Consider the following 18,060-nt stretch of genomic DNA (forward strand, 5'->3'; position numbering starts at 1 on the left):
TTTCTTTAAGAAGTGTCCGCAGAGCAGCGGTGCCTTCAGGGGCATCTTGAGAACTAAACACAAACTGTTTTTAACTGTTCTTTCACACTATGTTCTAGCTACTTCATTGTTCATTCCTTAAGTTATAATTTTTTTTTAGTCGTCTTAACAAAATATATTAACCTCCATTATGATGAATGTTGTATGGAAAGAAACACTTGACTGCAAAATATATTGTTTTATTGTTTAACATGGTAATAGTGCCAGAAGGAATAGTAAACTTAGAACATGGTAGTTCAATAAAATAAACATTTTTTCATAAATATACATTTGAAAGACTCCCCATTTAAATAACCCTCGGAAAAGTGAAACACAGAAATGACATTTGACATCATCATACACACATATGGTACATTAAGTTGTCAGGCCTGCTGATCTAAAGTCTCTGTCTGTGTCTCATTTCTTATATATAGATTACAATTTGAAAGAGAGGCAGGGATGAAAGACAACAAAAGTCCTGGGACAGAAGCAAACTGTGGATGTTGTTCTACCAGACTTTTCTGCTAAGAATGAAATGAGTGGTTTGATGCCACTTTCATATCTGTAGCGTTGTCCTCAACTAAAAAAAATTCTCAAGTCGACTAACACTCAAACAATTCTGTGTGATTTAAACAACAGATGTGTGGAACAGTTTCTCCGCAAAATAATTATGCTCTTTGAATCCTGCTTTTACCAGAGATTTGCCCAGATTGGTCTTGGAAATTAGTCACTCAGTGCAAAAATAGCTGAAAAAATGATAATGGACTAAGAAGGGGGGAAGCCCTACATATCTGTCTGGTACTTCTACAGCTGCAGCCTGCACACATACAAACATTGAAGTGTAAAAATAAGTTATTTAAAAGTTACTGCTCATGGCCAGAAAATAGTCCAGGACATAACACCCTGTAACACCAAAACAGATTAAACAAGGCGGTGCAACATGCCAATTACTGAGCTTTAGAGATGCAAGGAGGGCCGCAGTGACTGGCCGTAGCCAGGCTGCCTGCTTCCCGCAGTTTTAAGTCGTTATGCTCAACTAAGCAGGTGATAGTGCACTGCAAAAAAGCCAACTTGTATTTTTTGGCCTAAAACAGTGATTTAAGTTGGTGAAACTTGGAAATATAAATTACTGACATTTAGGGCAATAATGTAAGTTAGCAGAACAAAGGAAGCCAGTTGTCTGCTCAAAAACAAGTTTGTGAGTTGTTGTTACTTATATCTTTAAGTTGGGGTTCAAAACAAGGGACAATAGTTCTGCTAACTCTTATTTCTTTGTTGTGAAACGCGGGAAAGCGGTGAAATTCGGGCATTAGCGAAAGCTAGCGGCTTACTGATGCTAGCGGCTTACTGATGCTAGCGGTGCTGCTTGTTAGAGTAGCCATTAGCGTATCAATGCTAACTCAAAATTGTGGTCACAACATTAGCTGACATTTCATAGCGGCGTTACAATTGTGCCAGAGAAATTCAGAGTTGAGCAAACTCAAAACTTAAAATATTTTGTTTAATTGTCCAACTTAAAATTTTATTGAAGTTTGTTGCCTTGAAATTTTGAGTTCACCCAACTTTTTTTTTGCAGTGTGGTAGCTTCAGATTTACTGTAGAAGCTTGAGTTGTATGAATCTTCTCAGTGCATTTCCCAAAATGTCAAACTCATGTGCCATTATTCTTGCTTTATTGTTCACATGGTGATAACTTGGTCTGACAACAATGTGTCAGCTAAGCGAAAGAAGAGTCAAATGATAAATGGACTGCGTTTGTAGTACCTATCTAGTCATATTGACCACACAACATTTATGCTCTGGTGGCCACCCACTCGTCACTTAGTCAGATCATGGGACAACCATCAGGAACAATTTTGCGCACATTTGACCATAGATTATTGTTTAGGTGGCCATATAGAGAAAACTGGTGCTCCGTTGGCAGAAGAACCAGGTATCATAACCTGTTTTCATCCTTTTATCCAACTTTCTTCATTTATACTTCTTTTTTTATGTTAGGCATTTAGATCGGTTGTTTTCTTACATTAACTTCAACACAGAACATATACAAATGTGTTCCCCGACAAAGACACACTTCTTGAGGTACAGTACAAGTTTTTAGGACTGTCATTGAAGACAAAACTAAGCAAGACAGACCCAAGGCACACATATTAGAATTACCTTTCTTTATCTCTTATGATGTGCAAAGTAGCAGCTTGGTAAAACAGACCACCAATTGTCATGAACACAGTTTTCACATTTTAAAATCAGGCCTTGGCAGGAATACTTAAGCAGGTTAAGGAAATCAACATATTTAAATCCTGAAAAGCCTTAAATCAAAGTTTTGATGAAGGAGATATCAATATATCATGGTAAGTAAGTTAAGCTTGGCTCTACAACCTGCCAACACCCTCAACCCCTTCTCCAATTACTGTAGAAGCTGCTGTGCACACACCAGCATGTTAAGTGGATCTCGGTGTAGTTTGGTGTGTGGTGTGTCCTTCATCTGGATTAAATCTGTGTTTGTATCCATATGGCCGCAGATGGTGTGTCAGGTAGTCCAAAACATACATCTGGACAGCATGAATGTAGTGAAAGGATACAACCAAATCTGAGCAGCAACCTGGACCCTGGAGAGAAAAAAAACAGCAGAGGACACTCAGGCTATGTACTAAAAACAGAGAAGCTTGTGACAACTGCTGGATGAGTACACTGAGTATACTGACACACCAGGACTAATACCAGTAGTTTCAACTCTAGTGCTAATGCCAAATTACTCAGGCTCTCTTTGAGACATTGCTAGAGGAAGCAGAAGTGAAGCAGGCGAGCCAGGACCCAGACCAGGCAGAGAGCATCACCCTTCTGTACAGCTTTCTTTTCACAAACAGCCACTCTTTCATCAACACGCTGGATGACATGACTCATTACCAACAACTGCATGGAAAGCTGCCTTATGGTGATATTGCAGACCAGGCTGCATGAAAACATACCCGACTTAGCTTAGCCATGGAGGTAGCAGGCTCAATTATCACGGTGGGCAGACCCCAGCCCAGACTATGCTTTGCATCCGCCTGTGACTCCTCTCTGCCCGGCTGTTATTGTCTTTGCACGCCGCTGAGCAAGTCATTTACATTTACATTTAGCAGACGCTTTTATCCAAAGCGACTTACAGGAAGAATAAAAGCAAACAATCAAGGTATAGTGCAATGAGAGCTATTAGTGCATCAATAAGTGCTGGTGACAATTATTTGAGGAGTAGAATTATCGTCTCCAGATGGAGCAAAACCTCCAGGGACCCATCCATTGAAACAGTCTCAAGAATGCAAACTTTGAGTTCTTATACACAAAAGGCACACTGCTACTTGCATAGAAACTATCCAATATGAATTAATTCCCATGCAAGAATTTGTCCCTTTTATCTTGAGACACTGGGATCTTTTTTAGATTTCCTTAGACCAGTTAAAATTCAGATTATCAACAGGAGTTTGTGTATTGTGTTGCAATTACCTCTATTGGAGGATAGTAGTCGTAAATCAGATACCAAGGCCGTTGTCTTGGTGGCTGTCTGATCAGGTAATGGTCCGGAGGATGAGGATGAAACCTTTGTCTCCCTTTCACATCTCTGGTGTCTGCTGCCTCCACCTTCATCGTCTCCATACATTTGCCCATAGCCATGTCCTCTATAGTTGAGAAGTGGGTGCATTCACCAGTATCAAATCCTTTGACAAATCTTTTCACTGCTTCTTTACTGAGGACATAACCCGCTCCTCCACTCATGTAGCCTTGACGGATGAAGGGTTTAAACCTTCTGCCCAGGTACAACGGCTTCTCCGGATCAAATTTGGACAAGGCGTAGCGTAGATTCTCTACGACCACAAACGTGTCGTCGTCTGCTTTCAGGAACCAGTCCGCCTCGTCCAGGTGGTGCTGGTGGATGTACTGAAAGGCTCGAATGGTCTTCCAGTACAGGTTTTCCCTCCCCTCACTCACGTTCAGCGCCACGGTGGGGAAGTCAGTCTGAACGGAGCTCATGTACAGCACTACGTCACAGTGCTTGGCCCAGGTTTCCCTGATGTGCTTGGTTCGGGATTCCAGATACTTGGGGCCCGTCATGATCCAGCACAAGATCCGTGTTGCGTTCGAGGAATTAGCTTCTGAGCTTGTGTTCTTAACTGGAGGAATTCAACAAAGTATCAGAGAAGTGTCACATGGACATTTTTGACCAGTATGTTAATGATAACTGACAGTTGCGGTTCTAGACCATTTTTACTGTGGGGGCCAAGGAGGGGCCAGTGTTTAATCAGAGGGGCACATTAGCACATGAAAAAATGGCAAAGATATTTAAGCATTCAAAATCTTTGAATGTCTTGAAAAAGACACAAAATAACCAAAAAAGACACAAAATGAGAAGACAGAATAACCACAAAAAACCCCACAGAACACATAAAAATGACAAAAAAAAGACACAAAATGACCAAATAACACACAAAATAACTAAAACAGACACAACAACAGATACAAAATTACCAAAAAAAGACACAAAGACATGTAAAGGATTAACAAAATAGCCCTATAAGACTCCATAGAGTTAAACTATTATACAATGTTCACACTCTGGGTTTCTTTTGTGTACAATGAGATATTGTTTGAACAAAAAAAAGGTTAGAATTGTTCCATTGTTCATCGTTATAAATTGACCATTTTATTATTAATTTTACACAGGGGCCAAAGGCTTCCTCACAGGGGCAGTGGCCCCTGTAGGCCCCTGTGTAGAACCGCCACTGATAACTGAATTCATAAGCAGAGTAAGGCTGGTATACCAGTTTCACTACTGTGATGAAACATCATTATTGAAACTACTGCAAACAGTTTCTTGGGAAAAATAGCTTCCCAATTTACATATTTTGAGTCTTTAAAATATATTATTCACTAATATATGTTAAGATTCAAATGTTTTATAGCTAATGTCAACCTAATGGTATCTGCATAAAAGTGACTGAAGTGATTTGCAGAATCACATGTGGCATGGCAATGCCAATGAGACAATTACAGTTTATGGAAAGTGGGAGAACAGGTTTTTTTGCACAAGGCCTCCCCATAAACCTTTCCTGGAGTACCTCTTGTTCTACATATTGGAGCAAGGAGAGATCTAAGACATGCCGGAAAAGTGGTACTCTAGATTTGGAAAACACTAAGCTAAAAGGTGCAGAACTTGTGGTGGCACTACAGCAACAGCCTGAATGTTAAAACTCTGTTTGAAAAGAAACGCTATATCGCAGCGAATGTGTCTACACTCATCTCATTGGCAAAGCTGTTGTGCGCAATTACGCACGGTCGCATCTGTTTAATCAGAATAAATCAAGAAAAACGAAAAGAGAAACTTTGAGTGGATTCACGAAATTTAATCTCGTATTTACAAGGAAGTTGGGGATGTTAAAAGGTAACAGAGTAACCAAAGTGACTCGGTGGCATTTGAGAATACAAGGAAGGAGATGTCAATTTTAACTGTATAGAAAGTAAAAAGTAAGCAGATAAATGAAATAAATAATAACCTTTTACAATTTAACATGTGAGATGAAATGTAGGCTATAAAATAAATGAATCCCCCCCGTCCGAACTCGGGGGTACAGACTATCGCCGGGCAGACACATGACAGACGCTCTGGTTCAAACCTACAGGGAATTTAAACTGCGCATCTTTGGACTATAACACGGGGGAAACATGCAAACTCCATACGGAAAAGCCGCAAGCCGGATTCGAACCCGCGACCCTCTTGCTGGGAAGCGAAAGTGCTAACGAAGCCAGTATAGTCATCGGACAATATCGATGCCACTAATTTAATTAGGCTAAAAGGAAAACAAAGACAAGACATGATATCTCTTATTGCGGCGCATCATCCATAAAAACATGCAAAACAAAACACAACTGCGTAAAATATGAATTAAACAAATTCCTACCTGAATGTACACGCTGCAGATCGCGTTTGGCGTCATGCTGGACAGTACTCATTAAAAAAGGGGCTTGTTCTGTTGAAAAGCGAAGGAAAAGAAACCCCATCACCAGTCCAGTGGCGAAGATTAACTTAGACGCAATGTACCTCATCATTCGGTGCCACCTGACGGAAAAAAAAGTCAGTTAATTTAAACCAGTAGAACTGTAATATGTACAAGAATTACTACAAGAGTTATTACAGATTTGCTCTTATTATAAGAATAAATCCTTAAACGTTAGTTTCGACAGCTGACAGATAAATAACATACTAGAATAAAACATTAAATAGCTGAATATTTAAGCTGTGTGAATGTTTCAATCTGAAATGATTTTACCTCTTCAAGGATGAGCCCTGGGCTTTCTGTCTCCTTCAGAAGAGAGGCGCAGCGGACATTCCCCTCCTCTCACACAGCTGCTTCCACTGAGTCTGATTTAAATCAGGCGGAGCGAAGATAAACACAACCTGACGTCATCCAACCTTAACAGAGGGAAGTCAAAAGGAGGTGGGGGTGGGCCAAGGTAGCACTACAACAGGTGCAACAGGATTAGATGTGGGTGCAGGGCCGGTTCTAGCCCATTGGCTGCCCTAGGCGATATTAAGATTTTGCGCGCCCCCCCCCCCCCCAACCACATTCATTCCATGTATTCATTCTGATATAGGTACACTATGTTATATGTATTATGCTGTACACTAATATTTGATACATGAACTACAAGCAAGGTAATGGTCTCAGAACATTTTTATTTTTAGAAACTTTGGAACTTTACCAACAACAACTGAATTGAAAATACGAATAAATGAATAAGAAAACACAGATCTTCATCAAATTAAGAATGGCAAAGACTGAAAATAAATAAAATGTAGACATACAAATGCAATAAAAATAAACATAAAAATGAAATTTAAATGTACATTTATATATATATTATATATATATATTATATATTAGCGTGATCTAGTTCTAGTGTTTTGTGACTTGCAACTGCATCGTCATGACGAGTGACGACACCCATGCACGTATCATATTTTATATAATATAATATTACATTTTCATTCGAAATATGGGTTGGGGCATGTTCATTTAATTCAATGAGGGTTTTATTGCCCATGCTTTTTAAAAAATGTTTCGTTAATCAATGTTGTTAAAACAAAGATGTATGCTTAAGGGCGCCACAAGGGGGCGCCCCCTGCCAATTTGGCGCCCTAGGCAGCTGCCTTGGTGGCCTGTAGGAATAACCGGCCCTGCGTGGGTGGCCTCTACGTGAGTAAAGACTGTAACTGCACTTACTGTCATAACTTCATTTATTATCCTTAAACGCTAATCCGAACCCAGATGGTGTATCTCCATCTCTGGCTCATAAACGCTAAATTTAGACCACAATAAATCGCCTTTTATTTCATAGACAACATTTGAGTTAATTGGAGACACACCTGTGGATGTATTTTAAGGCACACCTGAAACACACTGCTTCTTTGTGTAACATCATGGGAAAGTCAAAAGAAATCAACCAAGATATCAGGAAGAGAATTGTGGACTTGCACAAGTCTGGTTCATCCTTGGGTGCAATTTCCAGATGCCTGAAGGTGCCACATTCATCTGTTCAAATAATTATACCCAAGTATAAACACCATGGGGATGTCCAGCCATCATAGCGCTCAGGAAGGAGACGGGCTCTGTGTCCCAGAGATGAACGTGCTTTGGTCCAAAATGTGCATATCAACCCAAGAACAAAAGCAAAAGACCTTGTGAAGATGCTGGCTGAAGCTGGTAAGAGTGTGTCATTATCCAGTGAAACGAGTACTGTACCCACATGGGCTGAAAGGCCACTCTGCCAGGAAGAAGCCATTACTCCAAAAGAAACATTAAAAAAGCCAGATTACAGTTTGCAAATGCACACAGGGACAAAGACCTTAATTTTTGGAGACATGTCCTGTGGTCTGACAAAACTGTAATCTAGCCCACAAGAATGGGCATGAGAGAAGCACTACTGAAGGCAAACTTTTTGGATATGAAAAACGCCGTATATGACGCCTTTGTTTCTCACGCAGGGGACCAACCAACTCCGAGACTGTTCCTAAAGACTGTAGCATGAAGACAGATTATTTTGATTAGGGATTTTAACACAACTGTTAAACATTTGAAGGCTTTAACTACTAACTTAACTTACTCATCTTTGGTGCATCTTTGGGCTCATAGACTGAAAATTGCAGCACACCTCAACTCTCTCTCCCTTGACAGCAAAACTGAAGCAAGGAATCTGGGTGTAATTATCGACAGCAATTTAAATTTCAGAAGTCATATCAACCACATCACCAGGTCATCTTTCTATCATCTAAAAAATATCTCTAAATTGAGAGGCTTTCTGTCAAAATCCGACTCAGAAAAATTAATCCACGCATTTATAACAAGTAGACTAGATTACTGTAATGGTTTATTCACTGGAATCTCCAAATCAAGCATTCAAAGGTTACAACTAATTCAAAATGCAGCTGCGCGTATTCTCACTGGCACCAAGAAATATCAACACATCACACCCGTTCTTAAATCTTTGCACTGGTTACCCGTTAGAATATGAATTGATTTCAAAATACTGCTCCTGGTTTATAAAGCACTATACGGCCTTGCACCTCAGTACATCACAGATATGCTCATCACCTACACCCCAGCAAGAACACTTCGGTCAACAGGCAGTGGCAACATACTCATCCCTCACACCAGATCCAAAGAAGGAGAAGCAGCTAGATAGAGTTATATAGATATAGATAGTGTTCTTTAAAGCTTGTCAAACACTAAAAATCAATTTAAAACACAGTAAAAACTCTTAAACTCAGTTTCGGTTAGAAAGTAAATATTGCGAAGGTGTGTATGCATTGATTGGTCAGCACAGTGTTGCCAGATGATGCATTGCACCAAAAGTTGAACCTCAAATACATTATCATAATCATTGCCACAACCCTCAGCAGAAAGAAACAAGCAAAAGCAATTACATTTTTAAACCAGATGATTGTTTAGGACCTGATATGATATGGATATTGTCTTAAATAGTCAACGTATCTTGTTTCCCCACACTCTTTTCTTTCATTTGGAATAATCACAACCTGTAAGGTCCAGTTCGTCTCATGGCCCCCACCAGGCTGTGGAATGCAGCTGAAAAGCTACTGCTCCCAAGGTCAGTTTCTCTCCAACAGTATATGAATGAATTCCTTGATTGATTTAGTTTTTTCTTATTACTCATGTAGAAACTGTTAGCCTGTGATATATATTTCCTGTGGCAATATTAGCGGCGGCTACACGGTGGTGTAGTGGTTAGCGCTCTCGCCTCACAGCAAGAGGGTCGCCGGTTCGCCTCCCGCCTGCGGCTCTTCTGTGTGGAGTTTGCATGTTCTCCCCGTGTCAGCGTGGGTTCTCACCGGGTTCTCCGGCTTCCTCCCACAGTCCTTACGTTTAATTGGTGACTCTAAATTGCCCGTAGGTGTGACTGAGAGTGTGATTGTCTGTCTCTATGTGTTAGCCCTGCGATAGTCTGGCGACCTGTCCAGGGTGTACCCCGCCTCTCGCCCAATGACAGCTGGGATCGGCTCCAGCCCCCCGCGACCCGATTGCGGATAAGCGGTTAATGGTAATGAATGAATGAATATTAGCGGCCACATGGCCGGCTGGTGTCCACAAAGTGTCTGGGCGTGCAGCAGTGTGCTGTAAAAAGCCTGTTGGTCTTATCAAAATATGTTGAACTGAAGCAGGAAGCACCCTCTCAACTCCCAGTCTGGTATTGGTGTTGTTGCCGCCTGGCTGTGTTGTCTTAACGCAGAGCTGTCTGCAGACAGTGTGCCAAAGCCAACATTACCACCCGTCTCTTCCCGTACAGTGAGCAGCATCAGGCACCCGGGCCAGGTTTCTTCACACTCATCCTGTCCACTGCCTCTTTTAAAACGTATTTATTGCTGTGTGATATCTAAAATAATTTATTTGTGAAAATGATTTTTATGTTTGTCATGTCCCTCTGCATCACTCCTTCTCTCTGCTGCCATCAGGCAGAAGATACAGAACCCCACTGGCCCATAAAAACATTTATAAAAAGTCATTTCTACCATCTGCAGTCGCTATACTAAATAGTGGCCGGTAACACTGTACCCCACGTCCTTCTTTTTATTGATGTTGTGTTTTTACTGAAGTGTTGTTGTTTTATCTCACTTCATGTAAATGTTGTGTGTTTTTGCATGAATTTTTATAGCCGTGTCGAAAGACAAATTTCTGCCCTGTTGAACAGACAATAAAGATATATTCTATTCTAAAAAAAAATAATAAATAGTGATGTTTCAGGGCAAGACAAACAGCCTTTTTTTGGCGGAGCCCTACGCAATAGCAGTGTGGTGTCACTGCCAAATGGTCAGATACAGACGCTTTGTCACAGCCATGGTGTGTGATTAGACACACAAGGCACTCTTGTATGAATGAATGTCAGCAGGCCAATTAACATTGTAGAGGAAGAGGGGTCTGCATGGAATCATACGGGTTGCATCCAACTACTACTATTATCAGTTGCATTCAAGATCCTCCACTGTAAGATACAGAACTTGGTTAAGGAAAAGCAGAAGAACGGTAAGAGTTGGGACAGTCTAGGACGGTACACTCAGCAATCTCACCGCAGGATGTCAGCACATTCAAACATACTTTGAATACGTGTGTGGCCCTCTTACTACTGTGTTGTTAATTGGCTTCCAATAACAAATCAACATACATAAAGCAAGCATGCATGCAAGTAATCTATTAATGCAGCTTTAAAAGAGACATTTGTATTGGTTGGCCTTATTGAACAGCTGCATCTTGATTACATGATTCATGAGACGTGAGCAGTGAGAAGGAAATGTGACAAAAAATGTAATTTAAAACCAAAACCAAAAACATCTCTGTTTACTTCTAGTTCCAGTACTTTCTCTTATCCAAAATGTGTTATAATTTTATTGTGAAGGTTTTGACTAGACAACCTGTTGTTTTATTGTGTCTTTAAGGTCATAATAAACCAATCAGGAATGTAAACACACAGCATACTTCCAACCTTTTTATAAGCAAAAAAAGACATTTACCACGTATTATGCAAATACGTTTTTGGAGGAATGTTTTCTCTGAGGTTGCAGGTGAATTATTGGTAATTTTTTTGCAGTGAGAAGAAGCGGCAGGTTTCAGACATATCAATGATTTATGTTAGGAATTGGGCATGAGGCCTTATCTGAGCCTGTCTGTATGACTTATGAGAGCAGCTCATCGAACTTTCTCAATCTGACATCCTCCAGGTACAGTTTCTCACAGCCGCTTCTCAGGTTGCCACTCAGCATACGACTCCATAAAGATTAGGTTTGAGACATACGAAACATTCCGTTTTTATCTGCCCCAATCTTCATGAACCACATGTCAGTTTAACTCCAGACTCCATGTTCTCTCTTTCAGTCATTTTTTTTGTATCATATTTGAATCAGTGGCTCATGAGCAGACTTGCTATTGTGATTTTCTCTCCAGTTGTAGATGGCTGTTGCATTAACTTTTACATGGATAAACACCAGTACTCTCAGTTTTACAGAGTACAGGTGAAGAGTATTATGAAGTAGGAGATGAGTTCTGATACCCTTTAATATATTTTTTTTTTACATAGTGCATACCTACAGGGGCTTCATAAGAAATACCTGAAGACAAATTGATTCCACAGGTAGAATAACAGGGAGCCAGTGAAGGTAGGTGAGAATGGGAGTGATATGCTATGATGAACATTTACATTTACATTTAGTCATTTAGCAGACGCTTTTATCCAAAGCGACTTACAGGAAGAGATTAAAACTTGTTTAACCCTTTGATGCACAACATATTGACACCCCTTCTAATGCACAACACGGGTCAAAAATTACCCGCATTCATTTCCCATGTTATTTAATGCTGCTGTGTTTCTGTGCTCTATCTTTTGATATCAACTTATTTTATGATTGAATATTTCAAGTATTCTTTAAATATCTTGTTGTTGATAACATATCATTATTTCCATTTTGCCTCTCATACTTTATGAAGGAAAAACAGTTTTTGTATTATTACACAGCTAACTACTTGGCTAAGTAGCTTGCTAAGCTAACTACTTAGCCAAGAAGTTAACTTCTTGGCTAAGTAGTTAGCTTAGCAAGCTACTTAGCCAACAAGTTAGCTTAGCAAGCTACTTATCCCATAAATTAGCTAAGTAATTAGCTTAGCAATCTACTTAGCTAAAAAATGGATATGGGTCATTTTTGACCCATGTTGTGCATTAGAAGGGTAGTGACACAAAAAGGGATTTTATTAAAAAAAAATTAAGGAAAACATAAAATTGGGTAAAACAAACTAATTGAGGAAAATATTGGAATGATGAAAATAATTTGTTGCAAAGATATAGAACATAAAAACTCTATCGGGTCACTTTAGTAGTAGTAAACTGAACATTGAGGTCTTGACTAAAATAATTATAACCAGCCTGTAGTATACGAGATAGTTCAGACTAAATAACTGACATTTTTACAGTTAGCTGATAATTATTCTGTGCTTTTCCTGCATTATCATATCAGGGATTTTACATATATTATTATTAAAATGTCATGTGCTTACAGTAAGTTTAAGTTTGTAGTATTACATTTCCAGTCATTTCATTAAAATCAGTAACTGAACAAAGCGCCGTCAGTTTGCCTTCAAAATACAAGTAGTTGGCGCTATGCAGAAATACAGTATTCACATTTCGAAATATAGGCAACTCCTAATTAATTAATGAAGTCATGACGTTAACTATGGAATACATCTTTTATTTTAAAAGACTCTCAAAAAGAACCATAGGGTGCTGTGTTTCTCTTGTAAAGTTTTGTTGTGAAGGGACTAACAGGAAGTGTTAGTTGTCATAATGCGGGTGGCTTGTCACCGGTGTGTCTGCTGCAGGTTTGGATCAAGGGCAGAGACTCTCCCTGAAGCAGTCTGAGGCAGTCTGCAGCGCGTTCATCTCGCTGATGGATTAACCTGGAGCTCTGACTAATTCAAATTTGGCCCATGGGCCAGAGTTTGACACCCCTGTTCTAAAGCATGCTTTTTCCTGGAGCTACACTACAAAAGCCCAGCTCAGCCCCTCCATACAGCCAGCATTATAATAGAAATGGTCTAGTTTGAAGAGTCCAGTGGCCAACTGTCTACTTCATAACCACCCTGTAGCTGGTGGCCTATAATTTGTGTTGGTTATTAATGCTAATATTGTGACATAAGGATCTCTTTGTGTTAATCTAAAAAAAATAAATTAAAAAGAATAAACCCTGGACAGGTCTCCAGACTATCACAGGGCAGATACATGAAGACAGACAACCATTCGCACTCTCATTCACTCCTACGGATAATTTAGAGTCACCAGTTAAACCTAAGTGGCATGTTTTTGGTCTGTTGGAGGAAGCCAGAGGACCCAGAGAGAACCCACGCTGACACAGGGAGAACATGCAAACTCCACACAGAAGAGCCACAAGCCAGATTCAAACCTGTACATCTTCTATAATCTCCCATATTCAGCTTTATGCTTTACATTAACTCATTAAATCCCTAAGCGACGTATACTGGTGGTCATGTGACGGTGGTCATGTGACTGTGACAGGAAGTGACTTCTCCAAAATATGTGTGTGACTGGAAACAGAAATGTGAAAAAGTAGCTAATTTCAAAAAGCTTATTTTTTGTTACGAGGCTTAAAGTTTAAACCCATTTAACAATTCTAATCAGTTAATAGTTTGTCCTGTATTGCATTTAACTTGTTCTGACCATATTTTCTGAACAAATTAAAGTCACAAAATGTATATATATATATTTATTATAGAGATGAAAACAAAAAGGCAAATGGTTATTTGATTTTATTTATTATTAATGTATTATTATTTTGTTACTTAAAAACAGAAAAATAATTTATTGTTAAACAGCACTACTAATGTCACCATGTTGATATATGTTGTGGAGATGCAAAGAAAAAGCCAAATTTGTATTCTTGTAAGCAGAAAAGGTGTCTAGTTTTTTTTATTTTACAATAAGAAATATTATAAACATAAATTCCATAAACGCTCATTGTAACATATAAGTCACATCACAGATCTTTGACATTTAGGGGTAGAATTATTTTTAAAACATCATAAATGTGTTCTATGTGGTCCACTTGGTCTGTTGTATATCCCCCATCATTTTCCTTTAAGGATAACTGGGTCTGGGTTCTTATGGGTTAATAGGACATTTATCTCAACTAATCACAATAAATGTATAAAATACAATGACAGTTCATTCAGGCAGTGTCGGTTCTAGACTATGAGGCTTTTTTAAATGGGGGACAGGCCGAACCCAAATGCAGTTTTTGGGGTACCAAAAATATTAAGTCCAGGTCTTGCATACCACCACTCCCATAGGTTTGGTTCTCCAAAAGACTAACAACAACAGTAAACACACAGATACTAATTCAGTGTTGACGTGTATTTTTTTCATCACTGCCCATGAATAATTACAATTTTAAAATAAATGTTGTGTGAAAATTGTTCCAGAGTTAGGGGGACGAGTAAAAATCATAAAAAAAGTGGAAAAACTTTCATCATTGAAAACCCTCAAAAACGTAAAAGGTGAAAAACTTTAATTGTAGTGAATATAAAGTGGTCTCTCAAAAACACATGAAGCAGTATAGATTGTACTACATAACTAATATTTAGTATGATAATCAATGGCAGATATGCAATACTTGCTTGAGTCAGATAATCTATCCTAGTCATCATCACGCCCGCTAGTGTGGGAAGAACAAGAATTAAAGCCAAAATTATCAGGAAAATATTCACAAAGGATGATTAATCTCTCCTGCTTGGCTTAAACTTAAAGCATTGATAAATTAGCCAATTTATGAAAGTCCTGTTACTTATGAAAATGTAATATTACAGTTACATATATCTTAAGCATGCTTGGTTGATTTTGGTTACTTTTTCATGACATCTGACATTTTAATACTTTATTGCAAGGCTTCTTAGTTTCACAAACATAATCAGTCATTTCGTTTTCTTTACAATATTGTACCTTGCTCCCCCCCTCCCCCCCCCCTTTTGTTTTCAAGGTAAATACTTACAAAGTACATAACAAAAACATAGGGTAAACAGACAAACATAAATACAACGCAAACTGGTATTCCCCAAATGAGGATCTCCAATAAAAGGAATAAACAACAAACTAATGACACACACACACAAAAAAAGATAATAATAATATGATGAGAAAATAAGCGGTGGTGCATGTATGCATTTTCATGAATGTGTGTGTGTGTGTGTGTGTGTGTGTATGCATGTGAGTGTTCGTGTTGGGGAGGGGACCATTTAGTTCATCTCCTTAATTTGATTAAATATTTCCACTGTTTTTACCAGCCTTTCTTTACAGTATAACTTATTCCAAATATGTATTTGTTCTCTATTTCTATCTCTAAACTTTGTTCTGCTGTTAATAACCATGCTCTGAATTTTGGTGTATTTGATTGTTTCCATGCTTTATGACATCTAACATTTGAGGATAGAATCTGTGAGTCAGAGAGTCTCCAGTCACACTCTTGTTATATTCCAGCAGAGGGCGACACAGCTCAGCAGCCAGTGCCACAAACTTTGATCAACAGTCACATTTCTCCTGGAAAGTATGGAAATTTATTCTGTCTAAAAAGTAGAGTCAGCAATATCTCATACTTTAAAGGGGTTATACTGATTTTATACATCAAAGTTTGTCTCTATGTGTTGGGTAGTACAATTGCATAAGTGAAAAAAGTTAGATAAAGCCTTTAGTGTCTCCATAAGGAGCTGTGTGTGAAGTCTGATAATTTGCCTTCACTGATGTCACTTGAGTCAGTGTCAGTTGGGTCTAAGCAGTACTGGAAGAAGTATTCAGATCCATTACTTCAGTAAAAGTACTAATACCAAACTGGGAAATTACTCCACTACAGTAAAAGTCCTTACTGAAGTAAAAGTACAAAAGTATCAGCATCAAAATGTACTTAAAGTATCAAAAGTAAAAGTAATTTTTATGCAGAATGGACCTGATCTAATTGTTTTATATTTTCTAAATATATTATTAGATTATTATTATTATTGATGCTTTTACGTATTGCAAAGACAAGAGCTCATTTAACTACATAATATACTGTTATAAGATTTAATTTTTTTAAAAGTCTAATAACTAAATTTATCGTGTTTTTATGTTAAATCTCAACCTGGCAGCTAAATGTAGTGGAGTAAAAAGTACAATATTTGCCTCACACTGTAGTGGAGTAGAAGTATAAAGTTACATAAAATGGAAATACTCAAGTAAAGTACAAGTACCTCAAAATTGTACTTAAATAAAGCACTTGAGTAAATGTACATAGTTACTTTACACCACTGGGTCTAAAGTAGCCCATTGTTCATCTCCTTCAGCACGTTACAGACTCCAGGCTACTTTCCCTTCAATGCTTGTTGCATTGTGGGTAATGTAGGTGCCATGTCTTCAAAATGAAGGAGAATGTGTGGAGTAAAGAAGACAATATCTCTGTTTTTTTACAGTCTCATGTTTAATATCCCTTATGCTACCTATACATCAGAAGACTTTGAAAAGATTTGGAAAAGACTCCTGGAAAACTATCAGCTCACACCTGCTCACATCTAAAGACAAGTGTTTAGAGTTTTTAGTCTCACACTGAGATTTTAGACAGACTGTGAATCTTGCAGGGTCATTATTTACAAGACTACAACTAGATTCTTTTAGCATTTTTTTCCTACCATGAAAAGTGGAATTCATAAGCACTCAAATACACTCACATTCAGTACAGTCTTTTTTAGTTTAGTTAATAGTGGCTATTGTTGCTGCAATTGGCTAACTTTAGATTGATAAATGTGTGGCCATGAAGTTGGAATAAAATATTTTTTCCCCTCTTTCCATAAAATGATTGTGATAATGTGATTTATTCTTTACAGATAAAGTGTTTATCTTCTCAAAACTATATTAATCATCTCTTCCAGACATATCACAATGAAAATGAAAACACAATTAACAGAGGATTGTGTCTGAAAACAAAATTATTCCAACTTTATGGGCAACCGTGTATAACAAGAAGTAAAAATACTATTTATGCAAAATGAAATACCCCAATGTGCTGGAAAGGTTGTTTTATATTTATTTATTTTAGTTGCACCAGATAAAAAACATGAACTTTTAGGGACTCTTAAGGCTCCAAGACACTTCACGCTAGTTTTGTTGCAGGTCAATTTACAACTTAATAATTGTCATTAGTACACTGTATACACTATATACTTATCAGCCTCATGACTCAAAACATGTGTGCACAGCCTTTAATGTATTGTGTATGTTTTCTGATCATATGTTTTGTATATGAAATCAAAGTATTTCGTATAAAGTACTCAAGTAAAGTACAAGTGCTTTAAAATGATACTACTATATTCATGTATTGTCACTTTTGGCCACAGTGGCTAATGTTCAGCAAAATGTATAGAGAAAAAATTATGAGGTAGTAATATTTCCCTGTCACAAAGCAATGGTGTTGTTCCAATACCTGTACTAACATAATATTTAGTATGCTAGGAAAATATTTAGTACTGTATGTCCCAGTACATAGTATGTTAAATGCAGTATGCCAAAAACATACCAGGATGTCCTACTTAAACAGTGGAACTGGCAGTATTCAAGCCTGCATGCTTTTCTGGCTCTTATCCACAATCCTCTGCAAAGCATAATGAGTGAGAGGGTCAAAAGCCACGTTATGAAGTAGTACGTCACTGTTGTATGCATACTTAATGCATCAGTACATACTTTGTAAGGGGAGCTAGAGTACACACTAAAAGTATAAAGAAAGTATATGATCTGGAACGCAGTCAATTAGACTGTACAGGACAGGTTGGGAGGCCTTTACAGAAACAGATAAAACACTGAGTTTATTTTATAATGATTAGTAAATTTGGATTTCAGAGATTACTTATGGATCATAACAAAGAGAGTAAGATGGTCTGTTATTGTAGATAAAAAATGGCTATAATAACATTGAACT

General features: G+C 38.2%; 1 protein-coding gene across 4 annotated transcripts; it reads right to left on the reverse strand.

Annotated features, from left to right (window-relative positions):
- Positions 1 to 1,934: 1,934 nt before the first annotated feature.
- On the reverse strand, positions 1,935 to 6,392 carry LOC131985254 (glycoprotein-N-acetylgalactosamine 3-beta-galactosyltransferase 1-like). 4 transcript variants are annotated; one of them, XM_059350295.1, is made up of 4 exons: positions 6,323 to 6,392; positions 5,954 to 6,111; positions 3,504 to 4,168; positions 1,935 to 2,626 (listed from the first exon to the last, which is right to left on the reverse strand). In XM_059350295.1, exons 2-4 carry the CDS (start codon positions 6,099 to 6,101, stop codon positions 2,459 to 2,461), a joined length of 981 nt encoding a protein of 326 aa, XP_059206278.1. In that variant the 5' UTR covers positions 6,102 to 6,111; positions 6,323 to 6,392; the 3' UTR covers positions 1,935 to 2,458. The 4 variants fall into 4 exon arrangements, with proteins under 4 accessions (XP_059206278.1, XP_059206280.1, XP_059206279.1 ...); XM_059350297.1 differs by lacking the exon at positions 6,323 to 6,392 and having other exon boundaries at positions 1,935 to 2,282; positions 2,600 to 2,626; positions 5,954 to 6,301; XM_059350296.1 differs by lacking the exon at positions 6,323 to 6,392 and adding an exon at positions 6,223 to 6,239.
- Between the last annotated feature and the right edge of the window lie 11,668 nt (positions 6,393 to 18,060).

The sequence above is a fragment of the Centropristis striata genome, chromosome 14 (genome assembly GCF_030273125.1).
Source record: "Centropristis striata isolate RG_2023a ecotype Rhode Island chromosome 14, C.striata_1.0, whole genome shotgun sequence".
NCBI classification, from domain to species: Eukaryota; Metazoa; Chordata; class Actinopteri; order Perciformes; family Serranidae; genus Centropristis; species Centropristis striata.

Bases quoted from the DNA above. Each gene is read 5' to 3' on its own strand.
- LOC131985254 (XM_059350295.1), bottom strand. From the start codon at position 6,101: ATGATGAGGTACATTGCGTCTAAGTTAATCTTCGCCACTGGACTGGTG. The intron at 4,169-5,953 runs GTAGGAATTTGT...GAATTCCTCCAG, and splicing joins TCTGCAGCGTGTACATTCAG to TTAAGAACACAAGCTCAGAA. The intron at 2,627-3,503 runs GTAATTGCAACA...TTTTCTCTCCAG, and splicing joins ACTACTATCCTCCAATAGAG to GGTCCAGGTTGCTGCTCAGA.